The sequence below is a fragment of the Ammodytes marinus genome (assembly GCF_949987685.1).
Source record: "Ammodytes marinus genome assembly, chromosome: 16".
NCBI lineage: Eukaryota > Metazoa > Chordata > Actinopteri > Uranoscopiformes > Ammodytidae > Ammodytes > Ammodytes marinus.
The window spans coordinates 10,973,642-10,994,234 of NC_137220.1; the positions used below are offsets into that span (position 1 = coordinate 10,973,642).

Below are 20,593 nucleotides of genomic sequence, written 5' to 3' on the forward strand. Positions count from 1 at the left end.
GGCAGGAACCATGGTTAAGTGGAGTTAGACTGACTGAAGAAAAAAGCTGAGGCTTCGCTGGCTGTGATACTGGAGCAGTGCTGAGAGCAGAGCGATGCACAAGCCCAACCTGAAAGCTAACGAGCCAGTATTGAGAGAGAAACTGCATAGAACCACAGCACCTTCAGAAGAAGGATTTTTTTTGTTCCATGCAAGTTGGTAGTTTCCTCTTTCCAGCATAGAATAGAAACAACTCAGTCTCACTCCATTCGAATATTGTGGAACGGTGACAAACTACTGGAAGCTGTTCCCTCTGAGTGTCTGCAGCCTCTTCTTAATTAAGTCCAAGATGCCTGTGATGAAGGGTCTCCTTGCTCCACAGAACACCTTCTTGGAGTCAATTGCAAACCACTTTGATGGCACTCGTGAGTATTTTGTTCCTGCCAAACATAGGTTGATTAGCCTACCTGTCAAGTTAATAACTGCATTGTATATGCTAATTTGGTCAATTTAGGTTTTTCAAACGTGTTATATAAATTAACTTTGACTTGACTTGAACGGACAGTGTTAAAAGGTTGAATTTAAATGTAATTTGTGGGACAGAAAGACACACAAAAAAAACATCATCTACATCATTGATTATTGCCTGCGCTGGTTCTTTGGTTATATATTGTGTCGACTTGTCACATAGTGTCAGTGTGTACAGTTCTCTGACGAGGTACACATTATCATATACAAATTGTGATATCAGAAAATATAGTTTTCTCAGTTTTGAAGCTGCAACTCTACCAGCAGAGCCTGTACTGTAGCTGTGAGGATTTTAGCCTTTGGCATTTGTGTAACCCACTTTAGGACTGTGACTGACACCGAAAAACACTGCTGTCGACAAACTTGTCCAACAGTTGTGAGATGCAATTATTATTAAGACTGCAAGTTATGACAGTTGGACCCGGACTAGAGGAAGAGATGGTCAGTGCATTTTAGGATGATATAACTGAGTAGCCACCTGTTGAGCAGTGCTGGTTGTTAATGAAATGTTTCACTGTTGAGATTCATGATTTGTTTTTAAATCAAGCTATCAATCAAAACAAAAACATGTACAATTATTCAATTAAACCGTAGTATTAAGGCTGCAGAGATTAGGTTTTTCCTTTTTATATTACACACTGTTATATTACACTTGCCTTAGAATATCTTAATTTTTCAGCAGGTTTAGCATGTTTCTCACATCTTCTACTTCAGTATTACGCTTTCAAATATCCAAGGCATTATTTTTATGGCAAGGGCAAACTATTGCAAGACATTTGCGTCGCACATTTGTGCCATTTGGTAGGGTGACACATACAAGGGTGGCAGGAGAGGCACAACAAAATGAGATAAGAATTCAAATGAAGCAACATAATAAGGTGTCAACATTTAGGAGAAAACTGGCTCATTAACACTAAGTAAAATCGATGTCTCAATTAGGACCAATATCTGTTTCAGCAAAGTGTTATTTCTAATTTTGCGACCCCACCAGCAAGCCCATCAAAGAAGAAGTACTATAGAGAATTACTATATGAATAATAACTTTCAGTTTCTTCCCAGATGTGAGTTAAACTTCTTCATCTGCAAATTGATTCTGCTCATGCTTTGCCACTTTGAACCGCAACATTACTTTCCTATTTGTAGAAGCCATGTCTCCTTGTTTGTTTTGTTTTGTTTTTACTGTATTTTACATACATCCACAGAAGCTTTTCGCTCGTTGCACGTCGAAATAGAGCCTAGTGATTACACAGTGGTTGTTTATTCTTTCTTATGATAATTATCTGCTGCTTATCTGTTTGACCCTAGTTTTGATGGGTTTTGCTTTGTTCTTGCCTGTTAGTGTTCACCATATCTTCCAATCACTACAGGCTAGAAAGTCACCAGCAGGCAGTGGGCGTTGGTCAGACTCTCCATGTGGTCCAAGACTCTTCATGTTACAACTCCATAAATTCACAAATTCAGTGTGTTGACACTATCTCCATCTGTATCTGCCTGTTACACACCCACACACACACACACACACACACACACACACACACACACACACACACACACACACACAGAAACACACATACATACACACACGCATGCACACACACACAGAAATACACATACACACACACACACACACACACACACACACACACACACACACACCCACAAACCTTCCATCCTTCCCTCATGTTGTCTAGCACTTTATTTCTGTTTGACAGACTTACATTTAGACCTCTGTATACACTTAAGGGTGGCAGACATTTTGTCAATCTTAGCTACCACTATACCTCAATGTCAGATCTGCAAGTGGGCAGACTGACCAAGTAGCTGAGTGGGAGGTGAAAGAACCCACTGACAGGAGATAGCTTCAGAGCAAGCGCTATTCAATCTGAAAACTGACCTCAATCTCAATTAAATAAAAAGATTTTCCGTGTGATGACATCACTCTGGAAAAAAAGAAGGGACCACTGCTGAGTCGGAAATCTCTCAACCCACCTTTATGTGCTAAATACATGCTAGACATATCCACAGCAGTGCATTTGAATAGAGGCAAGGCTCAAGGGGAGTCAAGTTGGAATTCACAAGGCCCTGATGTGTGAACAGGGAAATTCCATTATTAAAAATAATTATGCCGAGGCCAAGAGCCATTCAAGCATCATGCATCTTCAGTCATCGTCGTTGAAATCAGAAAAAAATACTGACATGACTCATTCAATCAATTACCGCCTACAAATATAGGTAAATCATGTCAGCTAAAGTCATAAATTAATTCACGGTTTACAATATTTATGAAATTATAATATTTTTAATTGTGCGGAGTGCAGAGTCAATTGCTTCATAGATCTACATTTGTAGTAGTTTCAGTGGTATAATAGTACAGTACCAGTCATAGAAAGCTGTAACTTCTTTTTTTTTCAATCCCTTCTTAATTCTCTGCTGCTAATTGTCTGGTTAGGTGTTGGAATTGTCTTCCCTCCCTGTGCGGTCAAGGATAATTGTAGGTGATAAGAAAGTTGCTTGAGTTGTTACAATTTTACTGAAAGGAGGCAAACACATCAGGAGAATGTTCAGTAGAATTGGACACATTTATTAGTTGGTTACTTTGTTTATTATTTGTTGTATCTTAGGGATTGGGAATTTGATATACATGGGAAATCTGATTATATATGTAATTTGAAACCATTAGATCGGTTGTATTTCCACTAAGCGACTTATAAAAAGAACACAAGTCTCTCTATCTTTCCTACAGCTCCATTTTTACTATGGACAGCTAGTTTTGATTTGCCATGAATAGAAGATGCATTTTATATGGATTTTTGATGTATTTATTTAGCTGTAAATCACCTGGTTTCAGACATGCATTTTGTCAGTAGTTGACAAACACTCTACAGTGATAAAGGTGATGTCACTGACAAACAAATACAAATGACTAGTTATACATTGATTCACAGCATGCAGTGTTTTTCTATTTAATCCTGGACATGGGCATTTACTATAGAAGAAAATCACACAAACACAATTCTTTGGCTGGTCAGGCCTTGATAGCAGTCAGTGTGTACCTTATTGTTCTCTTGAATGACATGAAGCCTTGAAGCCATAGAAACAGGCTGAGGGCGAGAAAAGACATGGACTACAGTGAAAGAGTTGGACCATACAGACGGTGCCGGACAACTGTTGTTAACGGATTTGACCAAGATACAGAGATATAAGTTGCTAGTGATCAGATATAAAAAATTTAATAGAAAAAAAAAACGATTTACTGTAAAGGGTTTCAGTGTTAACCATTAATTTTTGAAAATTTAAAAAAATCCAAACTCATTCACATTGCCATTCAAGACGTTTAAATGCGATGAGTATACGAATCAGAACGAAGCAGATACTGCTGAACTATTATTGGCTACGCCTTTGATTTTTCCGAGGGCACAGTGTCCTGGTCACCCCCCGCGGATACAAAATTGCAATAATTCTATAAGTTTGTTTTTTTCCTCCACAAATTGCTATGGCAACCACGAGCGAAGAAAGATCTTTATTTAGTTTCTTGTGACATTACGGTAACTGCACACTGCAGGATGACAATATCCACATATACTATACATCAGTAATTGCATGTCTTCTCCTCTGGATATCACACCTGCTGCCTGATTAAAAACGATGGTCTCATTAAAATAGGCTGCCGTACAGGTGTTGACTGTTGCCTCTGCAGCTATATCGTCATCATAATCCAATCTGCCTGCACTCAGAGAGGTGAAACTGTACGAATAAATGAAAGAATATACCATTCAGTGGAGTCAGTCTATCTGTAAATATCCAGGGGGAATATTTGGGGAGGAAACAGCATCACTCAGTAGTCAGTGAATGATGGGGAGATCTTGCTGATATTTATCTTTACATTAAAGTGCATAGAGTGTTGTTGCTGATGATACATTATCAAGACACATTGTACACTGGAAAGATATCATTCTTATGGACAGAAAAAAATTAAATGTATTTGTTGTTTGTGTACATTAATAGTTTGCATAGTGCATTGCTTGATAGCTTGACCTACTGATTTGTTTTATATACCTACTGTGCAATTTGTAAAACCACATGGAAGCTGCCATCTCAATATATTAATGTGAAGAAACTATTTGGTAGCTATTGTGTATCATGACAAGAAGAGACATGCAGCATCTCGCAGATTCAATTTAGTGCTTTTCTTATTGCTGTATCGTGATTATTTTGTTTGCTTCGTCACCTATTCTCCCTGCACTGAAGACTTTTCAATGTTCCAGCAGCAGTGTTTAATGGTGTTCCTTTTTTTCCTTCAAGGATTTCATTTTCCAATCTCGGTCTAACTTTTCATTGCCACTATTATTTCTCAGGCATAAAAGCGTCAAGGATTCTCTCTTTTCTTCTGTCAACATGTAATGTGATTTTGAAGTCTTAGTTGTATGCTTTTTAGCTGCTTGAGAGAAAATGCTTCCTGGATCCATATGATTTTGTTTTTATGAGGGTTATGTAGGAATCAATTTTGTTGTATAAATCTGAATCTAAAGCTTGATAAATATAAAGAAAGTCAGCTTTTGCAGCAGAAGCCAGCAATAAACATAATTAAATTCCCCAATTACTAAACTAATTTCAAGAGAGTTTCCAAAAAAAGTATGGCTAGGTCTATTTCATGAATTAAAGTCCGACACTGTTTGTCGAACATTGTTTGCATTTTCACGTTGAGGATATTGTTACTGTTGGAATGAGTGTATAAATATGAAGCTAGCTAACTAAGCTTAGCATAAAAAGAAATGGGTAATCAGCTACTGTGTAAAGATAAACAGCAACTTACAAGCATGTGACAAGTGATTAAATACTTTCTATCTTGTTTGTGTTATCCATTCAAAAAGCAGAATATAAAAACGTTAAATCATTGTTTTAGGAGGGCCAATGTTACATGTCAGCTGTTTACTTGGTTGGGACCAGTAACCTCCTTGACACTCGGTGCATAGCTAAAATTAATGCTGTGTGATTGGACAGTCTTGCTATAAATTCCACCTTTATGAAGGTTCAAATGGTTCTTATTTTGTTAAATCTGGTTTACAGAGATGCTGATTCAATTATAAAGTCATTCATTGTTGATGTGGCTTGTGGTTCTGTAGGATTGTGTTGCATTCTATGTTTTGCTGTTATCAAGCCACCCACTCATTCTTATAAAGGAGACCAAAGGCAGCACCACAGACTATATGTGTCATGAAGGTAGGATTTATTTATAGGGACTGTATTCATTTTAGCCAAGAAAGCTACGGTGATTGGTTGTTTTGGTTTGTGTATGGATTAAAGAAACAAGATATTCTTCATCCACATGCAATGCAACATGGAGGCTGTGTAAATATTAAAATCCATTGCACACCTGGGGTGAAGGATGAAAACCTGCTCCACATTCTAATTACGGGTTGAAACCTTCGTCCCCCGTAGAGCCAGCTGGGGCCCCAGCTTACTAAAGCTCTCTCTGATACACTATATCGGGAGAGCAAATTTGGATAAAGAAAAATATATTTTCTATTGGTGCATCAACAAAAAAACAATCATACAGTAATATAATCTGGAGAGTGGAAAGAGGAGACGCACACATGCTAATAAAGGGCCTAAACCGTGGACCAATGGAGACAGCATGGGCTCTCTGCATATATTCTCAGACTCTATTCACACCACCAGCTTACCTGAAAGCTCTCTATCAAGCACACTAGACTATTAAAGCTTGTAGCCTTGGCTAACAGGATGATGGTTATACAAAATGAAAGGGAAAATAATGTTGTAGCCTACCTACATAAGGCACATGTGGCACTTTGAAGTTTGGCTTATTCGAAGCCAATGTAGGCTGCTTACGGGATTCTTGCTGTTCTGAGTTTGTACCTTCATGGTTGAAACTGAAAGCATTTATCGGAGGTAGCTTTGGATAAAAGCATCAGCCAAATAAAATGTAGGCCTGGGCCTAATATAGGCAATGTAGTTGTGATATAGGCCTAGACTAATGTATATTTGGTTATTTAAATAAAACTGATTTAATTAAATGTAATGTAGCTGAAAGCCGACCAATGATTCGATAAAGAAGAAAGAAAATGTTGTAAAAAAAAACGAATCACAAATGATTAGAATCAGGAGAAAAGCATGTGGCAACCAAAGGACCTGGTCAAAATGCCTGAAAAGCTACAGCCATCTCAAGCTGCTTCAGAGCTGTGCAATTTTTCGAAAAAACCACACAAAAAATCGCCCTCTATACAATCAGTCTTTCTCTTTTTCCACAAGGTTTCGCAATAGTTTTGCCGCTGACCTATTTTATTTTCCCCTTGCAGACAGCAACTTTCTCCTGGGAAATGCTCAGGGTCGCCATGGCTACCCCATCGTCTACTGCTCTGACGGCTTTTGCGAGCTGACCGGCTTTGTTCGCACCGAGGTGATGCAGAAAACGTGCACGTGCAGCTTCCTCCAAGGAGCCGAAACCAACGAGAGCGTAATCCAACAGGTGGACAAAGCTTTGGAGGGCCAGCAGGAGTACCAGGGAGAAGTCTGCTTCTATAGGAAAAATGGTGAGGAGGATAACAGTACTTATATGGTTTTTGACCTGGTCATGCACACACTTTTTATTATTAGGCCTATATGTCATGAACCTTACCCTAAAAAAAATAAAGGCTACACATGAGAAAAGGTGATGATGTCTTGAATTTAAACCACATCCTGGCCTTTCTTTTTTTGCGAAGACACCTATTTTTTGTTTGTTGACAGAAATAGAAGTGATACACACTGTTATTTCAGCGTTAATAGAAATACAATTTGTTTTATTGAATATCTCAGAGTAATAACTTTTATAATTTCCTCAGGAAATCCATTTCGGTGCCTCCTGGACATTGTAGCAATTAAAAATGAGAAAGGTGAAGTGGTGCTGTTCCTCCTTTCCTTCAAAGATGTCAGTGAGTCATGTGGGAAAAGCCGTCGCTACAGCCAAGGAGATGGTAAGGCCTGCTTGCTGGCTACATTCATTTGCCTCTTTCACTTCGATAATGTTGTGCTGCTAGTGCTACATTCCTTTTCATTTATACTTTTTAAGGCAAAATGAATGGAATTCAGCAACAATTACTATTCAATAAGTAATATGTTTTTTTTTCTCACAGGAATGTCAGAGGCTGCTAGCCAGAGTGGGAACAGCAATCGACCCCACTTTTCCCAAGCACAAGAGAGGGGGAGAAATATTATGCATCACCTGACCAACCTGTTCAACAAGAGGGGCAAACGGAAACTGACCAATGTGAGTTCAAATCTATGTGCAGTATGAGTCTCAATATTCCATCATGCATAGGCTAATTACTGTGAGTGATGTTTGCCTACTGTCCTCGTGATCAAAGCATTTGCCCTTTTAATAGCTTAACCTTTACATAATTTGCTGTGTTGATGCAGATTACTTTTAATCAAAAGCTTGCTCCAGTAGTATTCACTAGGCAATGTGAAAAAGGGCTCAAGTGAGCGTTGAGTTGACACCAGTCTCCGTCTTTGAAAATGATTTCTGAATAAATTGTGAGTGTAATTTTTACCTTCTCTACCTAGTGTTTTTACAGTTAAAGTCAAAAGTCAGCGGTTTTAGAGATAGCTTGATGTAAAAATCACTTTTTGAAAAAATCAAGGGATATCTCTTCACCGTTGGCTACATGATGAACGTACCGTATGTGTGCTGAAAGAAATCTGGTGTTAATACATAGCCTAGGCTCTGTAAATGGGTATGTAAACAAAGGGAATTTTTTTTCGAGGCAAACACAGTACCAAAGGATTGAGAAGATATTCACTGATTTTGACAAAAAGGGATTTTGACAACAAGCATTCTCTACAATCGCTGACTCCATTTTGCATGCATACAACATGTATTCAAGTCTATTCAAAGTGGTATGATGATGATGATGATCACTGATCATACGCAGGTATACCGTCTTCCCCAACTGTTTCATACTGAGGTAATTACACTATGTGAGCGCTGCCGGCAGCACCACGCCACCATGACGTCAATGAGAGCAAATTAAAATATCATACCTACCATTTATTGCGATTTTTATATTCCCTCTCTTTCAGAGTGTGTTTCAGAAACCGTCTCTACCGGAGTACAAGGTTGCGGCCGTGAAGAAGTCTCGTTTCATCCTGCTTCACTACAGTATCTTCAAGGCCTTGTGGGACTGGCTAATTCTCCTAGCAACCTTCTACGTTGCTGTGTCCGTGCCCTACGACATCTGCTTTGTCAGTCCTGATGAGGGCAGTGACCATCATTCATTTGGCGGTCACAACACTGTAGGCAGTGACATCGCCGTAGAGATGCTCTTCATACTCGGTATGATTCAATTCATATTGTTAGGCATGTGGGCATTTATACTTTGTGACCTCACAAAAATGTAGAGTGAAAAGAGTGAAAACATTAAGAGACCACTCAAAATGTTTTCTTAAACAGCATGTCTACATGAATGAATGGAAATGCTCTAAAATACTTTATTTATATCCTATCTGGAATTTGTGAGGAATTGATGTCAATAGTCTGTAGAATAAAAATACATTTTAAATTTTACTCATGCACTTACCTATAAATGGTAAAAACAGGTGAAACGGACACATTTTTTCTTAAGGGCTGTATTCATTTTCAATTATTTGAAAAATAGAAATGTTGCTACAATTTGTAAGCACCTTCAGATGTGCAACAAAAGTCTGTATTGTACTGATTGTGTTCTGACTCCTTTCAGTAAGATAATTAGCTAGGATAGTAACACCTACATTCATCGCATGCTGCACAACAGCTGACCTTTATGTTGAAGCGTCTTGAACAGCCTTAAGAAGATACAACAATGTTTGGTTTACAAATATATCTTTCCAGCCCAGCAGCAGTGGTTTCCCTGGCAATGGCCCAACACATAAATAAACCTGCTACCTTTATCCTCACCCACTCAGACCCTGTTTCCACCTGGGATTAACATCTGATTTTTTTAAACTGGTTACAAGTGGACAGCTCTCAGTCCGTGTGTTCACACTTGTATTTTCAAATGTGACTTCTTTGTCTACTTGTGATCCGATTCCATTTACCCGCGCTGTATTTAAATCAACACACACATAATTTCCGTTTACATTGCTGTTTTTAACCGGTGGGGTTCAAACAACTAAACATCCACAGTTTTAATCGCATTTGCTATTAAAATGCATTACATGCGAAGATAATTACCAGTCTAGGTTGACGAGATAGGCTACTGTTTCATTTAGACAAGGAGGAGCGATGCACAACACTGCTGTTTCCACTATCAAATGAATGCGGACACATCGGACACAAGCGACGTAAACCACCTAAGAATGTGGTTTTTGTGATCCGATCTCAATGCGTCTTGAGAGTGTTTTCACCTGTAGTTAGAGCTGTATTCACGTGATCCGATCACAAAAACCACATAAAGACAAATGGAAACGGGGTCTCACACCCTTGGTTGCCCCAGGTTACGGATAATTACATTTTCTCTCACTTCTTCACACTTTTCCCCTCAAAGGAAGTGTGAAAGCACATCTGCCACGAGGTTTGGTAGTGAAATTCATTCTCAGAATGAGCTCACCTGGCAGCACATGCTGTCGTGCTCCTGCTCTATCTTTGCTTTTTCTGAAAGTTATTATATAGCCTCCTGTACGTATATGGTGAGGTTCGGTTAGGAAATGTAAACAGCCATTTAATGTGTAAAGATGCTTGTCCCTGAACCAGATTAATTTAAATGTACAAAATGTCTCTATTCAATCTTATTCGATCAACAAAAGAAGCTTCTTGTCGTTTCAGTGTGGAAGCAAGTGAAAAATAAAATATAGCCTATATATTTCTGTAGTTATAGTGAATTCCCAAAATGCCCATAAATGATAGTGACACATTTCTTGTGTTTGTGTTTCCACTGCTCCTTTTCAGATATCATCCTGAATTTCCGCACCACCTATGTTAGCCAGTCAGGTCAGGTAGTGTACGACGCCCGATCCATCTACCTCCATTACTGCACCACTTGGTTCTTTGTGGATCTGATCGCGGCTCTGCCCTTTGACCTTCTCTATGCCTTCAACATCACCGTGGTACATTTATTCTATTACATATCTTGAGATACCATTTGCCCCCTGTTTTTAAGAATTTCATGTCTGCCCTATAGCTGCACTATAAAAGTTGCCACTCAATGTATATAGTGGAGTAGAGTTATTCCCCAAAAGCATTGGACTGGATTATCCCTCAACGTTCAACTTTTCATGGATTAGTTTTACCTTGCCACAGGCCTCAGCTGACAATTTTACTGCTAATTGTAACATCAATTCAAGTGCCTCTCGGTAAGGCTACGAGACACTTAATCAAGGTTAGGATATAGTGGAGGTTATACCAAAATGTTTATCTAATAGGACAAGAGTAGGAGAAATAATGCATGTGTAAAAATGGGTGTTAAAGCTACAGTGTGTAACTTCTGTCGCCCCGGTGACAAATTCTGAGTAATAACAACAACACTGTCGGCACATCTACATGGATGATTGCGCATCAATTTTATACTGTACCTTCTGCTGTACGTCTAGGTTTTCTCTTAGCAGTAGAATCGTCAACTGACACATTTCTTGGGCTCTTCTGGGGATTTTTCTGGGCTGCTGCGTAAGTGTGGTGTCGGTGGGTCGTCGACACCAGTTTGTTAATGCTGCCATACTGAGAAAAACAGAGAGAGTTTTCTGGAGCTTATAGGCTTAATGAACTTTGTGTCATTTTTGCCAATCGCTTGGATGTAACCAACATTCATCTATACGAAAAGTTATGCACTATAGCTTTAAAGTCAAAAACAGAAACCAAAAAAAACACAGAAACCAAATGAAGTGATACTAAAATAATTCTGCTTTTATGTTCTGTTTTGGCCTCTCCTTGTCCAGACCTCGCTGGTGCACTTGTTGAAGACTGTTCGGCTGCTGCGTCTGTTGCGCCTGCTACAGAAGCTGGATCGCTACTCCCAGTACAGTGCCGTGGTGCTGACCCTGCTAATGTCTGTCTTTGCTCTGCTGGCTCACTGGATGGCTTGTGTCTGGTACGTCATTGGACGCAAGGAGATCGAAAGCAGTGACCCCGTTACTTGGGACATAGGTGAGCACATTATGTGTGCGTGTGTGTGTGTGTGTGTGTGTGTGTGTGTGTGTGTGTGTGTGTGTGTGTGTGTGTGTGTGTGTGTGTGTGTGTGTGTGTGTGTGTGTGTGTGTGTGTGTGTGTGTGTGTTTGTGTGTGGGACAATTACAACACCAATGAATCAATAGTATAATGTTCTTCCTCACCCCTTAAGGCTTTGCTGAGACATATATTATAGTGTCTCTCTGGCTAACACTTCAAGTCTCCAGTGATGCTTGAATGCCTCGGCATCCTGTCATCCTCTACCATCGTGTCCTATCCGCCTACAGGAAGTGTGTGTCGCAGAATATTTCCCATTATATCACCACTAATGCGTTATATCATTCACCTCTCACCCATTGTATCAGCCACCAAGGATGAAGCATTGAAGTAACAGTCAAAGAAAAAAAAGAAAAACACATTGAGTCTCTACAATAAGCTTATTCACCTAAGACCCGCACATTTGTCTTATACAACCATCTCTTTGACCTTTTCCACCAGGCTGGCTTCAGGAGTTGGGAAAGCGTCTGGAGACACCATACATAAACAGCACCATGGGTGGGCCCTCCATGCCGAGCGCCTATATCGCCTCGCTCTACTTCACCCTCAGTAGCCTTACAAGTGTCGGCTTTGGCAACGTGTGTGCCAACACGGACGCCGAGAAAATCTTCTCCATCTGCATTATGCTCATGGGGGGTGAGTTCACTGTAGAGCACAAAAGAAAAGAAAAAATCCCCAAAATGATGGTAAATATATATTGGATTATCTAATTGTTTCTCCTTCTCCCACCTTCAGCTCTGATGCACGCAGTGGTCTTCGGTAATGTAACAGCCATCATCCAGCGCATGTACTCCCGGCGCTCTCTCTACCACACCCGAATGAAGGATCTCAAAGACTTCATCCGCGTGCATCGGCTACCTCAACAGGTGAAGCAGAGGATGCTGGAGTATTTTCAGGCCACCTGGTCAGTCAACAATGGCATCAATGCCAATGAGGTGGGTGAAAAAAAGAGTGAAAAAACACAAATGAGTAGGCTAAGTAACTTTATTTATATAGCATTTGTCAAGAGCATTGAGTCACAAAGTGCTTGATACAGGTAACAGTGTAAAACATGTATAGACACAATACATCGTGAAACAAGATATGTTAAAAAAAAGAAAAAAACATATAGCATATACTAAAACATTAAACTCAATAAAAGGTTACACTTTGCAAATAAGCTGTGTTCTCGGGGTGCACTTTGCTAAAGTAAACATTATAACTGAGATATCTCAGAATACTAAAATCCTTATGACACATTTTTTAATGGTAATATTTTTTCAAAAAATAACACCACAGTGTGCAAACTGTTAAATAAGTGGGCTGAAGGCATCACATTTCATTAATAAAAAGATGATTTTTGTGTGGGTGCTAGATTCTAGATTCAGAAAATGTCATCCTTTGAATGTGGGTCACCTCGAACTCTCCGTAGTCGTATCCCATTTCATTAAGTAGACAGCACTTTGTTGCAAATAGAGCTTCAGTAACATCGCAAAATCTTGGAGAAGCTTTCTATAATTACAAGGGTAGGCGTTGAAATAAAGAGAATACTCATTAACATCACCATCTGTATATAATTAATTCACTGTTGAAGGTAACAGACGGAGTCACTGGTTTCTGCGAACGTGCTGGCTCTAACACCTCATGTCTGTTTTTACTGAGCAGCTTGGCACGACATCGGAGATCAGCAACTTTTAAAATCACAATCTGTGTTTTTTCTTTTTTCTTGTTCTTGTATTTTTAGCACAAGCATATTAAAATGCTTCGAATGCTAGAAGAACCAGTAGCTCAAGAGAGAAATATCCTTTTCCAAGATGTAGTATGAAAATGTCCTGTTTTTTAAGTATTCTAAAGGAGGGACCTTTAAGAAAAGAGGTCTGAAATAGAACATTATGAATATCTCATTGTAGTTTAGTTTTGACTTGGCTCCTTTCAACTCATCTGGGTCTTTAGCTTGCTAGATTCAAAGAGCCTCCGGTGCAACCTTTTCTCAAAAGATATACATTTGGACAAGAAGTTTTAATTTCTCTTTGCTATTTGGGCTGATTGGGCTCTAATGAGATTAAAAACAAAATGAGAAACAACAATTGTGCCCCTTTGAGCAATAATGCTCATTAGAAGTGCTTCTAACAGTTGCAGGAAGACGTATATCCTCAATAGTAGCCAGAATGCTGGCTTTGGCCCTGGGGATGGTAGTCGGAGACCTGACCTTGGCCCTTGGGTTTATTCACCACACGTGCTGGAATCATGTCATTTTATGTCAAAGCCCGTAGTCAGTGAGTAGTGTAGTGAAGCACACAACACAAACATTAGATGAATAAGAGAGGTGGGGGAATGTTGTATCTCCTGAAACACTAGGAATTGCATTAGACTCTGGAATTTGCATCAAAGTTTTTTTTTATTATTTGCACAATTTAAAATGTACAGAATGACAAAGATAACAAATGAATAGAGTGCAGGGCTTATTTCAAGCCTCAACCGACCTAAATCAACGAAAAACAAATATTAAGACAACATAAAATTGATACCAAACTCATCAAATAAAAAATACAAACATATATAAATAAATAAACAATAATAATTGATGGGAATATTGGTATTGAATTCAAAACGTTAAAAAGTGTAATCTTCCCTGTCCTCTTAGCTGCTGCACGACTTCCCAGATGAGCTACGAGCGGACATCGCCATGCATCTGAACAAAGACGTCCTACAGCTGCCTGTGTTTGAGGGAGCCAGCAGAGGGTGTCTGCGCTCCCTCTCTCTCCACATCAAGACCTCTTTCTGTGCGCCAGGGGAATATCTCATCCGCCATGGAGATGCCCTACAAGCAAACTACTTTGTCTGCTCGGGTTCCCTGGAGGTTCTCAAAGACAGCGTGGTCCTGGCCATCCTGGGTCAGTGTAAAACATTACCTATAAATATTTTTTTACTTTGTTGTTAACCCCCTCTGTTTAGAAAGGTGGAGTCAGAGATTCTGGAGAATGCCTGTTGTCAAAATCACTTTCTGTCAATATCAGTGAATATCACCTCCCGATCCACTACACTACCTGTCTGTGTGTGTGTTAATACACAGGCTAGCCTCTGTGATATGGTATGTAAACAAAGTTTATATCACTCAAGGGGTTCCACTGTATCTAGCAACATTCCTGTTTACAGAGCCTAGGCTGTGTATGAACACAGTTACCGAAAGGTAGCATATCATGAAGAGATATTCACTGATTTTGACAAAAAGTGATTCTGACAACAAGAACCGCTAACTCCACCTTTAACCCCTCTGTTTTAACTGACAATACAGGAAAAGGTGACCTCATTGGGGCTGACCTGCCTGAACATGACCAGGTGATCAAGACCAATGCAGATGTGAAGGCGCTGACCTACTGTGACCTGCAGTACATCAGTGTTAGGGCTCTGAGGGAGGTGCTGGTGCTGTATCCAGAGTACAGCAGCCGCTTCAGCTCCGACATCCACCATAACCTCACCTACAACTTGAGAGAGGGCAGTGAGGCTGAAGTAAGACATTAGTGTTAACATCTGGACAATTCAGAACACCGCAGAGACGGACAGGACATTCCAATGGACCTGTATTTAAATAATTTGCCCCTGCTCTTTAGTAAGAACATACCTATACTTTGCCTCGCAAAAATAGAATGTGTGCGTAATCCCTTGTTAATTTTGACTTTAATATCTCTAGGGTACAAAGTATTACTGGTCTAACAGAATATCTATCAGATTATCAGTAAATGTGTATCTGATTCTGAATCTGATGAAATTGGGGACGGGACTCGATAAGCCTTAGGCTTCTTCCGTCACCCTTCGGACAACACAAATTAAGATGTATGATGTGAAAGAGATAATTGTGTATTGTGTGGAATTGTCCGAAAGAATAATAATAAATAAAAAAAAATTAAATAAATAAATATCTCAGGTATGTGTGCCTCACTGAGGTAATTAGTCTGGCAATCAGTTACACGCTGTAAAAGAAATGCGGTCAAAATACAGGCAACAGCTGCTGCCAAACCAAAGCTGTACAATTAAAGTTAAATATCCTAACTGAAATAAGGTGCAAAATCATTACATAAAAAGGAATTTTATTAGAGGTTTTGCAGAGAATCATTTTTATTTACAGATTTTTCCTAAATGTTACCGCAAATCACCTTCAATAACACATGCACAAGTCAACTAAACAATGTCACATATATGATACTGTCAAAATCAGTTTAAAAAAGGAGGCGAAGAAATCCCTGCTGCATTAGTTAATTCCAGTTTGTGTGCACTCTTAGTCATGCAGAGGGTAATATTCGCCTGAGAAAATATTGTTTTCACAATCGTTGACCTTTCTGGCCAGCTTTGAGTGCTTACCCAAAGGAGAAATAGCAATCATCTCCAAAGTTCACCCACTAATGTAACAAGACTGTATCTGTTTGTTTTCTATTCCTGGTTTTTGATCTATTGCATTGGAGAAATGCTTAGAGTTTACTTTTACATATTGATATGGCACTTGACATGAAAATAAATGGTTATTTAATCATATGTGTCACCAGAATAGTTTTTTTTATTTTATTTCTACTTTCTGCAGCTTTAAGACTATTGCTACTTCAATGAAAAACATGTCATTTTCCATCTATTGGCTCCTCAGGCTCACGCTTCTATGCACCATAAACTGCCCTATATTGTCGAGGCGGACGAAGCAGCACACGGAGATGACATGAGACACTGTCGGCAGAAGGAACTGCCTCTGTTACAAGGAATAGGCAGCAGCGCTGTTCGCCAACCCTGCCTCGGCAACCTGTTGGGGGAAGAGCTCCGCCACATCAACGCACTGCGTATCTGTCGCTCCCCTCAGCCATTGACCAATGAGGAGCTCTCTCCGTCTCCTCTGCCCAGTCAAACCGGTGGCCGGAATTTCAACCATCGGCCAGCCAAGCTACTCATGCCATCCTTGCCTTGTGTTAGTCCACTGAATCTTAGCCCCAGGTAACATGCTGTCTATTAACATGCTTTACCCAAATGTGATTCAGTAATAAGATTGCATCTGTTTATAAATGATGTTACACTGATTTGTTTCTCTCCCAGGGTCGTGGATGGAATTGAGGACAACAGCCAAGCATTTCAATTCAATGTAGAGCAGAGAGATACAAAGTCTCCTTTTACAGGTAAAGACCCTGACAGCTGCAAAATAGATGAAAAATTAACTGGATTGGATTGGGTGCATCACACATTTTCATTAAAAATGCTTTACTCTAAATTAAGCAGGGTATAAATGTACATACTCAGATTTTGTTTTCAGAACACTTTGAGGCTCATTTTGTTTCTCCTATTCAACCAGAACAATATAATCATATACATTTAGGTGTGGATTTCCTATATATATAGAGAGTCATTAGTGAGGAGGGTGATCTCTTCTCAGTATTACACTATTTCCCTATGTTTTTCAGACCGGTTGCAGGTGAGCGCTAACCTGCTTCTGGAGACAGAAGAAGTGAGACAGAACATCAGCAAACTGAGCAAAGAGGTATGATCAATTTAATACTCAACCCACTTATATGAAATCAGAAAAAAAGTGCATTCAATTTTGGGTTTCAAAATGTGAGAGACAGTGTTAAATTGTTAAATGTAGTGTAAAAAGTGAACATAGTCCGATTTTAACAGTAGGCCTAGTCATCCAAATGTCTCATAATTTTCCTCTAGGTATGCCACTGATTATTGTCATTGGGGGAGTTATACAAAATTGTAAAAAGTTAGATATGCCCTACAGCACACTTTTCTTTTCCTTCTCAGGTGAACAACTTGAACCAAGAGGTGTCCAACCTGGCTAAGGAGCTCCACGACATGATGCATTTCCTCCAGTCTCATATGTCCATGCTCCATTATCCCTCTCCAGTCTCCTCCTATTCCTGTGGCATAGCGATGGCCCCCAGTGCCGGTGTGGCTGCAACCAGCAACTGGCAGCAGCCCCACGTCCCTTTAAATATTGCCACCGGGCCGCATCTCCACCACGAAGCAATTAGCCATGCTGCCAGAAACGTGTGTGGTTGCAGTAGGATGTCCTCTCAGGGCAGGAGTCCCACTTTGCTGCACTATTCTAGCCCTATGTCATCCTGTTTACACCCGTGCTGCTCTAACAGAGAAGGGGCCACGGTGCACATGTTACAGAGCCAGTGTGGCCCCTTCGGAACCTCCGGAACACCTCTCAAATCTCCCTACATGACGCACCCGCTTGCCCAGGGAGGCCCGTCCCTCCTGACGCTCGGTTCTGCCTTCAGTAGCTACCCAGGAATTAGTCAGGCCCCATCGGTGACCTACAATGCCTCTATTCCCACGATGAGCAACTCTCACCCTCTGTGTTCCCCAGTTAATTCTAGCTACTCCAAAACATCACAGAGTGTCCAAACCATCTCAGATCCCACAGGTCTTAAAACCAACTACCAGTCACAGTTTCACACTACCTTCAACTCTTGTACCCCTCCACTAGTCCACACTTCAATATGCCCAGGGAACAACCAGGGCTTACAGCAGGGCTCTAGGCCGAATGACCCAGTTGGATCCAGCCCTGTCCGTCACACACAGGACCTCACGTGTTCCATGTTAGGCCAGGAAACAGACCGAGCCCGCAAAGCTTCACTGTTTCAAGAGAGGACTCAAGAGAGGACACACAATAAGGACTTTCAGGGTATGAGTGGCAGCACCCCAACCGTAGTAGTACAGCGGCCGCTCATGGACACAGAGGCAATGCAACCTCAAACTGACTAGCTCGATATCCTGTTAGGCTATGACAGTGATCGGTTCATTGTATGTTAAAAAAATTGTTGTGAAGTTCCCATCCATTTCTGCTAAACCCCTACTGCCACATCTACACAAAGCGTGTTGTAAAGAATATTGTTTTGTCATATGATGATGGCATTAATTGTTACACTGGTGCCACACATATGTCTGCAGAGACTGTTATAAGGCCAATGCATTATGTAATGTACTGTAATATCCTCCAAGACATGCACCACACACTCTCTTTAGCATTTAATACGATCGATCATTTGGGTTTTTATAAAAATAAGCAGTTTTGTTATCAGGTACCCTGCAAAGCAAAAGTAGATTCATTATATTTTCTGAAATTATACCAGTTAGGTGTGATGAAGGCTTGAGATGCAAGTTGTGAGCTGCGGGTATGCAGCGCCACTCAGTGGTGACAAGTAGTTATGAAAACATAAATCTGAAAGAAAACCCTGAAAATTATATGCTACTCATTGTTCACCTAGATATTTAAATTACAGTTTAATGAACAAAAAGAAAAAATACATACAGCCTTACAGTTGATGTAAATCGAAATATTTAAACAGAATTTGTGTAACCTTTTGTCCCCCCTATATATTTTTTAAAATGGAGGATCACTCATCAGAACAGGGTTCCATTACGGACACTGACAATGTTATGTGAATTTGATTTAATTGATTTTTCGAGTTTAAGAAAAAAATTCATTGTGGAAGAAACCCCCTACAAAATAAACATCCAGTATTTCAATGTCCTTCCCAATAACTTCGTCGTCATCATTCTTATATCCCTCCTCAGAAATGGAAACATTTTCTTGAGAAACTTTTTGTACAGGAAATGAAAACTCCCTTTGCATGTCAGTTCTCCTCCAAAATATTATATCATAGTGCGTAAACATATGAAACCTCTCCAATAAGAAATCCTTCCAAAATGGTTATGCACCAACAACCTCTTTTGATTAGCTCTTACAACTCATACATATGAATATTCATGATGATAAACATAAATCCTGAGTCCCTACATTGTCATTGTTTTATAGGCTGCATGCTTCAGTTTGTCATGTTGCCATTGTGAATGTTTTTGGACTCAAATCATGGCTTAGACTGTCTGTCTAGTTCTTATTTGTGATGTTTTTCTTCTGTAAAATATTAATTAAAATGTATTATAAATCCCTTATTAAGTATGATCTTTTTTTAGTAGTTTTTTTAGTTAATTTATTTATTTATTTTTATTAGTACTGATTATTAGGAACAAACAACAACCAGACATACCACAAATATAAGGTGAGTTCACCTAGGAATGACAAATACAACTTTAATGAAGAAAAGTAGGCTATATATGGGAGACATGACAACAACTTAAAATGTATGTGGCTTTTGAAAAAGAAAACAATTTGAAGTGTGCAGTTTTTTTTTTGCAAAATGTATTTCATATCTATCATTACAACACACGATCAGTCAATAATCTTCATCCGACTTTCTTCAGGACAACCTTTTATTAATTTTCCATTAAATTCCGAGGTTTATTGTTGGAGCAGTTTATTGAGACATGTTAGAAACTGCACAAGTCTAAATTAATTCAAGAAGCAAACCATCCTTTTTTGTTGGTCAGGTTAAGCAATGCAATATCAAAATTGATCAACCATTCATATTCTAATACCTGATTTACTATGTATTTTCCATAACTGTGCCTTTCTTAAAATGGTTTGTCTCCATGTTGAATGTCTTACATAAGGAGGGCCACCCGTCAAGGTTTCTTTTAGGCCTATTTGTTAATTTTCCATTTTTAAACTCCCAAACACTATAGGCTACTGTAGGCCACATGTGACTCGAAACATTTTTACTGGTCTGTTATAACTTATGTGCAATAAAAAAAATACTTATACGCATACATCAGATTTATATGGTAAAATGAAGTAAGTGGATCAATGCATTTTGTACATTTGAAAACTAGACTGACTCAAAGTGCACACTGCCCTCTTCTGTACCCTGTCAGTGGTGTCTACAGTAGTATGCTGATGTCATTGGTCACACCTTTTTTTTCATTCAGCTTGTTCATAAAATGGACATTCAAATCAATGTTGTGTTGCCCAAATGAAATTCAACATCCATTAAACACGATAAACAAATATATTATCTTAGATATGAAAAT

The 20,593-nt window shown here is 39.4% G+C and overlaps 1 protein-coding gene across 1 annotated transcript; it reads left to right on the forward strand.

Annotated features, from left to right (window-relative positions):
• Positions 1–328: 328 nt before the first annotated feature.
• Positions 329–18,427, forward strand: kcnh4a (potassium voltage-gated channel, subfamily H (eag-related), member 4a; the record flags this gene model as incomplete). The annotated part of the gene is made up of 15 exons (XM_080044033.1): positions 329–404; positions 6,825–7,058; positions 7,350–7,481; positions 7,641–7,774; positions 8,587–8,839; positions 10,430–10,587; positions 11,413–11,620; positions 12,140–12,334; positions 12,434–12,633; positions 14,322–14,571; positions 14,973–15,187; positions 16,314–16,651; positions 16,751–16,830; positions 17,113–17,189; positions 17,456–18,427. 15 exons carry the CDS (start codon positions 329–331, stop codon positions 18,425–18,427), a joined length of 3,522 nt encoding a protein of 1,173 aa, XP_079900159.1.
• Positions 18,428–20,593: the final 2,166 nt, after the last annotated feature.